This window comes from Eimeria acervulina, genomic scaffold, assembly GCF_000499425.1.
Source record: "Eimeria acervulina Houghton genomic scaffold, Eah_scaff994, whole genome shotgun sequence".
In the NCBI taxonomy this organism is placed as follows: Eukaryota; Apicomplexa; class Conoidasida; order Eucoccidiorida; family Eimeriidae; genus Eimeria; species Eimeria acervulina.
The window spans coordinates 1-10,663 of NW_013547025.1; the positions used below are offsets into that span (position 1 = coordinate 1).

At 42.0% G+C, this 10,663-nt stretch overlaps 2 protein-coding genes across 2 annotated transcripts; both read left to right on the top strand.

Annotated features, from left to right (window-relative positions):
* Positions 1-5,229: 5,229 nt before the first annotated feature.
* Positions 5,230-5,519, top strand: EAH_00053540 (hypothetical protein; the record flags this gene model as incomplete). The annotated part of the gene is made up of 2 exons (XM_013391044.1): positions 5,230-5,252; positions 5,294-5,519. 2 exons carry the CDS (start codon positions 5,230-5,232, stop codon positions 5,517-5,519), a joined length of 249 nt encoding a protein of 82 aa, XP_013246498.1.
* A 3,917-nt stretch (positions 5,520-9,436) lies between these two features.
* On the top strand, positions 9,437-10,310 carry EAH_00053550 (hypothetical protein, conserved; the record flags this gene model as incomplete). The annotated part of the gene is made up of 2 exons (XM_013391045.1): positions 9,437-9,559; positions 10,056-10,310. 2 exons carry the CDS (start codon positions 9,437-9,439, stop codon positions 10,308-10,310), a joined length of 378 nt encoding a protein of 125 aa, XP_013246499.1.
* Between the last annotated feature and the right edge of the window lie 353 nt (positions 10,311-10,663).

The window sequence follows — 10,663 nt, forward strand, 5'->3', positions numbered from 1 at the left end:
ATATATATATATATATATGTATACGTATATGTATATTTGCTTCAGCTTATGAACGGGGACAGCTATTGGGTAGAGGTGCAGGAGACAGCGAAGACGAAGGTGATGAGGGCGGAGGAGGAGGACAGCAGCAGCAGCAGCAGCAGCAGCAGCAGCAGCAGCGGCGTGTGGGGCGTTTAACAGCGCAGCACTTCCCTAGTCAGCAAGCTTATGAAGAATATATGTCTTCAATTGAGTTAGTCCCAAAGGCTGCTTTTAGCTACGGCAGAAGAATTGCAGGAGATATGCAAGACGCAAACAAACACAAAAAAAAACAAAAGCTCAACCCAGAGCAAGAATGGAAGGCTATAGAAAAGATTATCGCAGAAAAACAAAGATAAATATATATATATATATTATATTTATATTTATATTTATTTATTTGTTTATTTATTTACTGTTGAGGAGAAAACAATGATAAGCGCAAACAACTCGGGTGTAGCTATCTCTATAAATAAATAAATATATTTATATATATATGTATATTTATATATGTATATATATAATATATATTTATATATTTAAATTATATTTATTTATTTATATGTGTGTGTTTGCTGTCTATTGTTGTATTGCTATAGATGGCGGTATATTTGGCTGTATGTAATGTTGTAATAATATTATATTATGATATATTAAATAATAATATTGTTATAAATTATAATAATATTATTATGTATGTATTATAATATAGTTTATTATTATAAATTATAATAGTATTTATTATTATATATAATATATTATTAATGTACGCCGAAGTTGCACAAAAAAAAGCGAAATAAAAAATGATAAATATTTTATTAATTTTAAGTGAAGTATATTAATAAAAAAAAATAATAAATAATAATAATTATTATTATTTATTATTACTATTAATAACAACTGTTAATACTTATTATTAGTAATAATAATAATAATTATTATTATTATTATTATTAGCATACACCCCAAAAGACAACGCATGTGCATGCATGCATACACCCGAATATAATTTTCTTGTTTGTCTCTTCTTTTCTTTTCTCCTTTTAAAGAAAACTTCTTTAAAAAGTTAATAACAAACAAAGACAAACAGCAACAGAAAACAAACAACAAAGACACGCAGAGACAGACAGCAGCAAACAGAGACAGACAAAAACAAAAGTAAATCAACAAAGAGTAAAAGATAAACAGAAACAGACATAGGAAGAAACAAAGAGAGAGAGAGACAGAGATAAAGAAGGAGAAAGAGACAGACAAAGAGAGACAGACAAAGATAGAGATAAACAGAAACAGAGAGATATATACAAAGAGAGACAGACAAAGAGAGAGATAAAGAGAGACAGAGAAAGACAGATAGAAAGATAAATAAACAGAAACAAAGAGACAACGACAAGCAGAGACAGTTGCAAACAAACACCGGGGGAACCTCGGGTGGGGTTGTTGTGAAGATGCAGCAGCACAACTTTCTGCTGCTGCTGCTGCTGCTGCAGAAGAAGAAACGCAAAGGGCAAATAAGTATTAATTAGAGAGAGTTTAATTTAATAACTCTCTTTAGCGGGGTTAAGATGAAAAATAAAAAAAACAAAACAAGCGGATTTGCTGAAGCTGCTGCTGCCGCAGCAGCAGCTTCACCCAGTGCAGCTGCAGCACATGCAACAGCAGTAGAAAATGCAAGAGCTGCAGCAGCTTCACCAAGTGTAGCAGCAGCACCATGCAGCAGCAGGAGCAGTCGCAAGGACTGCGGCAGCGGCGGCAGCAAGTGCAGCTGCAAGACGTGCAGCAGCAGCAGCAGCAGCAGTAAGAGCTGTTGCAAGAGGGGAAGCATAAGGTGCTGCAGCATTAGCATTATATTGATGTTTTTAAAGTAAAAAGAAATAATTAATTACTAAGGAGCAGCAAAACAGCGCTCCGTCGCCATTGAGAAGCAGCCACCATAGAGAGCAGCAGTAGGAGAAGAAGGTGCATGCACAGGGCCGAAGAAGAGAGAAGGTGCTGCAGCAAAGCAGCTTGCGCTAGTGCTGCTGCTGCTGGTAGTGGTACCCGCAGCAGCAGCAGCAGCAGCAGCAGCAGCAGTAGGGGAATTGAGACCCACACCCCCTCCTATTAACCCACTCGAGCTTATTGTATTTGCAGCTGCGTCTTTGTTGTGAAGAAGCAGGCGATGAGTTACTCCTTGTCTTTCACGAAAAGGAAATGATGCAGCAGCAGAAGAAGAAGTATTGCTGCAGAGTTCTTCGCTGCAGCGCCATGCTGCTGCTGCTGCTGCTGCTGCTGCTCCTGCTGCTGCTGCTGCTGCTGCACCTCGCGGCAGCAGCACCCGTTGTCTTAATGCCCATATTAATGCTGCTCTTTCACCAGGGGGAAGCTGACTAGGCATTAAACCTCCGACCAAACAATACTGAAAAACTTCAAGATAAGGTTCTAGCTGCTGCAACCCACACGCTTCTTCGATTGAAAACGCATGCAAAGCCTCCTCACGCATAAGCAAATCCCGATATAATGCATCACTGCTGCTGCTGCTGCTGCTGTTGATGTTGTTGGTGTTGTTGCTGTTGCTGCAGCTGCAGCAGTTAGTGTTGTTGTCGCTGCTGCTGCAGCTGTTGCTGCTGTTGTTGCTATTGTTGCTGCAGCTGCAGCTGTTGCTGTTGCTGCTGCTGCTGCTGCTGCTGCTGTTGTGGGAGAGTACAGCTTGGAAGAGATCGTGAACGAGTTTAATGCATAATTCTTTTCTTAAATCGCAAGAAGCAAATATCTCTTTCATTGTCGTTGAAGCAGGGAGACAGTAGACAGGAGAGTCTCCGTCGCTGCTGCTGCCATTAAGAGGAGACAGGAGACCGTTTGATGCTGCAGCAGAAGCCGAAATAAAACTGCTGCTGCTGCTGCTGCTGCTGCTGCAGCTGCTGCAGCAGCAGCCACTTGCTGCACTTGGATTTAATAAGGCTTCAGATAAAGGAGGTAAAGAACAGCGAACACTCAAAGAAGAGCCGACGCCGCTCGCCTGTCGATACACCCAACGCATGCACAACTCATTCGCATTCTTATTCTTTTGAATGCCTATAATATATATAATATATATATGTATATTAATACTTCAACATAAACATGTCTATATATATATATGTCTGTGTAAATACATATATGCTTGTAGATATTGTATGCATAAATGCATATAATTATATAATTATATATATATAACATATATACATGTATATAAGGCGACGGGCCCAAGAGACAGCTGAAGGAGACACTTAGACAGCAATTGAATTAGACAGCAATTGAAGGAGACAGTAATTGAAGGAGACAGTAATTAAAGGAGACAGTAATTAAAGGAGACAGTAATTACAGGAGACAGGATAAGAATGAACAATATTAAAAGGAGACAGTATAAAAACAAACTTTATTCAAAGGAGACAGTATAAAAATAAACATTATTAAAAGGAGACACTATGAAAATAAACATAATTAAAAGGAGACAGTATAGAAACAAACAAACTTCATTAAAAGGAGACAGTATAAAAATAAACATAATTAAAAGGAGACAGTTAGGCTGTACCCGAGGCGAGGCAGCGTTGCGAGAGAGGGAAGGCCCGCGGCGGCTGTCTTCTGCTGTGCAAAAAGAAGCAAAGGCTCCGTTCTGAGCACACACAAACGAGGGTTTAGGGTTTAGGGTTTAGCGGGTGCGGGTAGGTGTTTGCTGGGGCTTCATTTGTATAAACAAGGGTTTCTTAATAAACATCTATAAATGCATTTCTTTACGAACAAAGTGTAAATGCATTTGTTTATAATTATTCTATAAATGCAGTTTTAGTTTGTTTATAGTGTTGTTTGAGCGATTCTTCATTTGTTTTGCATTTCTTTACGAACAAAGTGTAAATGCATTTGTTTATAATTATTCTATAAATGCAGTTTTAGTTTGTTTATAGTGTTGTTTGAGCGATTCTTCATTTGTTTATAAACAAACAATATAATAATATGTTTATAAATTCTCAATAAACAAAATATAAATGCATCTATTAATTAACAAACTATTAATAGAAAGATATATATTCAATACCTCTGCTGTAAGGGAACAGCCAGCTGTCTCCTGCTGCTGCTCAGCAGCAGCAGGAGCAGCAAAAGACAGAAGAGGGTGGGCAATCTCCTTGTCTTGTCTGTAAGTATGGACAGATTCTTCTGCTTCTGCTGCTGCTACTGCTGCTGCTGCTGGTTCTGCAGCAGCAGCAGCAGCAGCAACAGCAGCAGGAGCTGCTGATGCAACAGGAGAAAACGCCAAGCTGCAAGGCTCTGTGTCTTCTAGAGAATTATTTGTCTCCTCATCAAAGGCTCTAGAGGCGCTCGATCTGCTGCTGTCTGATATGACCAGTGGTCTTTCTGCTGCAGCATCTGCTGCTGCATCTGCTGCTGCGTCTGCTGCTGTTGCAGTTGTCGCCCGCGTCATGCTCTGCAGCAGCAGCAACTCCTCCGAAGGCTCTCCCTTGCCTTGCAGCAAGAAATCAGAGCAGCAAACAGCACCACTGCTGCTGCTGCTGCTGCTGTTGCTCTTCTCTAGCTCCGTGCCTCGCCTGAACGTGTGCAGAGCAGGGGTGGTGGAGGGGAGAGTCTCTGTCTCCTTGAAGGTGCGTGGCTGTAGCTGCTGCTGGGAGACAGCTGCTGCTGCTGCTGCTGCTACTGCTGCAGGGTTTGGAGGAGCTGGCGCAGGTGTTGCTGCTACGGGTGTTGCAGCAAGGGCTGTTGCTGCATCGGGTATGTGGGTGTGCATCTGCTGGTGCTGCTGCATCTGTTGCTGTTGGTGCTGCTGCTGCATCTGCATTTGCTGCTGCTGATGCTGCTGTTGGAGATGCTGCTGCTGCATCTGTTGGTGATTATTAGTGTCGTTGAATGGTGTATGTGGGGTTGGTGTGTGGGGTGTATCTGCAGGTGTTGCAGGTGTAGTAGGTTGAGGGTCTTCAAAGGCGCTCTGCTGCGGTTTTTTATCCTCATGAACAGAGCAGCGACAGCCCAAAAGACAAGGAAATGCAGCATCAACACAAAGGTGAGCAATTGCTTCTGCTGCTTCATCAAGGTCTGGGGGCCGACCCATAATTCTGTTTCTTTCTTCTAACGCCAGCTTGCGAGCACCAAGAAATCCATAGCGAGAGACAGGGAAGTGCTTTTGCACTTGTTTATTATTCTCATTTTTCCAGTAAGATATCCAGCGAATCTGATTGTGATCAAATGTTAATCCCTGAACCCGTGGGGTTTGCCTCGCGAGGTTTCTGTACACCTTGCGCTGCTGCAGAGGCAAACCACGCCCTGCCTTGCAAGCTCTCCCTCGTGAAGAAGAAGAAGAAGAAGAAGAAGATGAGGATGAGGATGATGATGATGATGATGATGATGATGATGAGGATAAAGAAGGAGAAGGGGAAGAAGAAGGAGAAGGAGAAGAAGGAGAAGGAGAAGAGGGAGAGGCGTCAACACGGCTGGAGGTCCTCAGCCCCTCAGGTGCAGAAACAATCATCTCGTAGAAAAAGAGGATTCAGAAACAAGACAAGTGACACTCTTTAACTTCCTCCTGTTTCTTAAACACCCAGAACCTTCACCCGCTGCGACGCGCTGCAAGTGCCTGGTTTGCCGCCTGATTCAGATGCGCAAACCTGGCGAATTCGACGTAAAACAATAAACAAACAATGCGTCAATGCAATAATGCAAGGGCCTTAAAACTGAGGAAAAAGCCCAAGACACGAGGTCGTGGCTTCTCGCTGCGGGACAATAAGACGGAGCAGAGCTCGGGCGAGAGGAACGGCGGTTAAAACCCTTCTTTGGCAGTTTCAGAGTTAAAGACACTCAAAAAAAGAGTCATAGCTGAGAAAAAACAACCTTTGATTGTTTGTTAAAGGTAACAGACAATGAAAGACAAACGGAGACACGCAGGGATCCTCGTGGCAGTTCCTTATTGAGGAAGGGGCCTCATTTAAGGTTCAGTTCCTACATCTCCTCTGTGAGACATCTGAAGACAAAAATTCAATAAAACAAGCACAAAATCTCTTTAAATGCGCATAACAAAGCCCAAAACTCACCGATGTGCAGCGGCGGGATGACACACCTGAGCCACAGTTCCCAGCGGGTTGCTGCAACACTCACTGTCTGCTCGCGGGCTCGTCCACTACTGCTAGCGCAAGCAGTAACCAGGGGATATACGCGTGCAGATCCGTTGTACAATTCATGAATTCATAAACTCCTTTCAAAAACAAATCATTTATCTACTGTTAAGTCAGACATTCTCCCTGAGATCCTCTCATTCTGCACTGCTCGGTGGTGGGCCTCGGCTGGCGTGGCTCAGATACGTCTCGCTGGTGGGAGGGGGGCAGCCAGTGGTAGTTCTTCACAACATTGACGAGTTTGTATAAGCTCTTTTGATTCAAATACCATAAAAACACTTTTCTATTGCTTTTATTCCAAGATCGCTCCAAATAATAAACCACAATTGCACTCTGACCAGCGCCGACCAACTACACTACTCTGCTGGGAAAGCTGCAGTGACACCCGGTGAGGCACCTGCAACACAACACAGGCAACTGGTGCGGGTTTCTGCATGTTGCTGGCCTTGATCTGCTCATTTGAGGGCATATACTTTGAACTAATGCAAATAAATAGGCATGTAGATCTTTGCTTAAACAGTGCAAACCGAGGTCGCGGCATTTTGCCGCCTGTTTCCCCCCTCTCCCCCCATGAGCGGACACACTTCCTTGCAGCGGGAACAGCACAAGGCAGCACGAAAAAGAAACGAAACAAAACCCAAACGCGCTTCGAATTAATTAGCATCTGGATAGCCTCTATAGATGTTTTTAAAAATATTGCTGTTCAAATATTCAGCTTTTTCCTCCCCCCATCGTAGTATCTAAACTATATATGGTAGTCGTGCTCAGAGATGCTGGTATGTAACGCGGCAAACCAACTTGCGCCTAAACAGTGGAAAGAAGAAATTGCAAGAAGGATACTGCAGCACTTCTCCGCAGGCCTCAGCGTATGAATAGTACGTTAGAGGAGTGCAGACAAATCATGGGGTATGTCGGAAATAACGCACTGCACTGTAGCCCCCCCAAAATTAGTTTCCCTTTACGCAAATGTGCAGCACAACTTCACTGGGTCTTTTAATATGCAGTTTGTCCTCCTGAAAATCATTAAATTTGTTTACGTGTAAGTAGCAAAGATGCAATAGTACAAGTTCAGACGCATTCCCGTTGCCTGTTCGTGAGTTAAATAGCACTGCAAAATTGCTTTCCATTTGGCCTTACACAAGACACCCGATCCTCCTGAGTTCCTGACCCTATCAACTGGGGGATGTGAATAATATATATATATATATATATGATGCATATAGGTTTACATAAAATGCAGTCTCTTTGGCTGCTCGCTCTGCATTTAGTTCTAAAGATGAGAAGCACGCCCTTCAAAAACCTATCCCCAAGTATTATTTGCAGCAGTTTATGTGTACAGGCACAACTGCAGCAGGAAAAACATTATGCATTTTCTCACGCATGCAGAGCGAGGAACCGCTCTTCAGCAACAAACAAGGAAAAAAGCGTACAAATAGGCTTAAATAAAAAGTACTGTACCCTCAAACGACAAATCCACAATCATAAACAAGAAGACAGGGAAAATTCAGCAACACCTCCAGCGGGCTATGCCGTGCATGAAGAACTGACTCAAATGAAAACAACATGCACACAGTTTAAGTGCGTGTATATATATACATACATACATATATATATATATATATATATATATATACATATCAAGAATGCAAATGCATATTAAATGAGTGTGTGTACACTAAATAATGAATATTCGCTTTACGTGACTAATGTTGGGAAGTATTGCATTTATGTGCTTTTTACTTCTGTGCTTGTTTTTAAGGGGCTTCGTACACAATGAAAAGGAGTGTCTTTGTGTCCTCATTTCAATCAGCGGCGTGCAGCAGCAGACAAGGGGATTAAACCCAAAGCATAGGACAACCAAACGAACAACAAAAGCCTTGCCTAATAGAGAGACTTGTCTCGTGTTTTACTGAAGATGTTTCACTCATATACTTCTCGCTGCTTTAGCTGCCACCAAAGAAACTCGAGCAATTTGTTAACACTCCGCGCAGCCTGGATGGCGCGGCTGCTCCTGCTGTCTGTTGCATAATAGTAGGGCTTCTGCTGGTTCTCTTCTGTTTCTGCAACTTCAATATACGTAAGAGCGTATAAAATGCATTAATGAAGCGGCCTTAACCCCCGCGTCCCGCACTGTGCAGGCCGGCTTGAACGAGTTTATAGCCCATGTCTGCACTCGCTCCACGGACAAGGCTTTTCCTGGCTAGTGCAATGCAAATACCATTTGAAATAATGTAGAGGGTTTTATTTCAACGAAAATGCAGCGAGGGTTCATATTTTTACTGTGACCGCATACACCCCAGTGAGGTGCCTACAGTGCAAGGCTCAGCTGCCCTTGCACTACGTGCAGATTGAAGCCGGAATGGGAAAAAGAGAATATTATTTGAACTTTGACTTTAAATTACTCTTTTTAAAAGAATGCATTTATTCAAGGGCCTGCTGAAACGGGTGTCTGGAGAGCACTCTTGCCCTGTGTCTGGGAGCGCCCCTGCTGAGTGCACTGGCGATGCGCAGTGTAGAAAAATAAAGGAATAAAGACCTAAAACTGAAAATTCATATGTTTTTAAAAACAATTTTAAAACCTTTTTAAAGTATATTTCGTCGAGAAGCCTGCGATTTACCTCACCCATGCGGCCATAACCGTGGGGCCCTCTTCCTTACTGCCACTTACTACTACTACTGCGACTTCCGAGGAATTTCATAGGTAGCCAGGGTCTTAAACTTCACTTTTCTGCATATCTTTCATGCATCATTTGGAATGAGGCATTATTCTGGGGTTTTCAAGAAAGCCTAATGCCTTTTTTCTTGGGCTGGTGTGGCGGCAGTAGACCATTGGGCACTTGGGCAGCGCATTACCAGTGGGGTGTATATGCAGCTCGCCTGCATGAAAAGCGTTCTTTTTTCATGAAAATGCTGAACAAAAAAGTACTTTGAGCGTGTTCAACTTGAAGTTGCATATATGTGTTGAATGCTTCCTTGGTTTAAGCCTTCATATGATGCAGCATTGATTGTCGGCGCACGGCAAGAGCTGCAGTCTGACAGCCATATCTTTGCAGTTCAACGTACTGAATGAACAGAAGAGAAATGTTTCGTCGTCCTCTTTGCAAGAACTCTTCGAATGCAGCTCTCTTGCCCAGCCCCGTGAAGGCTGCACGAGAAAACGAGCAGCATTGCTGCTGCAGCTGTTGCTGCATCTGTAACTTCATGACAGAGTGAATGCGCAAAGCAGCAGCCATCATACTGCCTGACGAATGGAGGACTGCTGCTGCGGATACAGCTGAGATATAATGGAGTATTTAGCTAAGCTGAAGTCGTTTGTCCGGGTGAAAGCCACGGGGCCTAAAGCTCGCGCCCATGTCAAATTCATATTTTCAAATTCAAGACAACTCCCCATTGAGGCTTTCTACGACGTGCGCCGCCAACTGTAAACCCTAGATATTAATTCTAAACCCTAAACCCTAAACCGTTAAATGCAATATTTCTGCACTACCATACCGTAATGTTAAAGGGCCTGCACGCTCACACTAGCACTATTATCTCTGTTGTCTTATCATTATTATAAGGCCTTTCTTGGTTTATTACTCGTATTGCGCTGCTATTTTTAATCATCATTCGTATTACTGTACTTTTCATTATCATTTGTAATATAATGTTACTGCCAGTCTGCTTGCTTCCATATAATTCTGGTTTCTTCCGTTATATTACTCTTCTTTGCGTTATATATTATCATCCTTATTAATGATCTTTAATTTCCACTTTTCTACTTGTTTTCGCATAATTACTTTGGCGGTTTTATGATTACTCTTGTGATGAACTCGTTGTAATTGTGGGTTCTTTTACTGCAATATATCTTCATGGTGCTGTGTAAATGTCTCTTTGTTATTGTTATTTGATTGCTGCATGCAGGCTGACACAACAATGTCGGAGGTAAAGGAAGATTTGTTGCTGCGTCATTGGCCTGAGACGTTGGGCCCCGTTGAAAATGTCTTTCGTTTGCGTTTGTTTTACTGCGGTATCGAGCTAAAAGACTGGAAATGTTTAAGAGATTATCGCATTGGCATTAGCGGAGAACTTCCCTCCGCTTGTCACATCTTTATAGTGTACAGACAGCCGAAAAATAGCGAAAGCAGCAGTAACAGATGCATTTGTACTATTTCTTAACCCAATACAACCCAACAAAACAAACAAACTTCATCTTTGTCTCTTTAAAAATGCTGCTGCTCTCTAAAACTATTCTTTATTGTCTTCTCTATATGTACTTAATAAATGTTCATCATAAAGTCTCTCCCTGCCTTCCCCTCTTCAGCAAATATGTCCCCTCAAATACAACAAAAAAGAAGCAGAAATTGCTGCCTGTTGGCAACGTAATGCATTAATACTTATATATATATTTATGCAGATATACAAATATAAATACACATAGATATAGATAAGCATAATATACATATATACATATATATATATATATATATGTCATTACGATATTTTATAGGCACTATGGCAATTACTGTCTA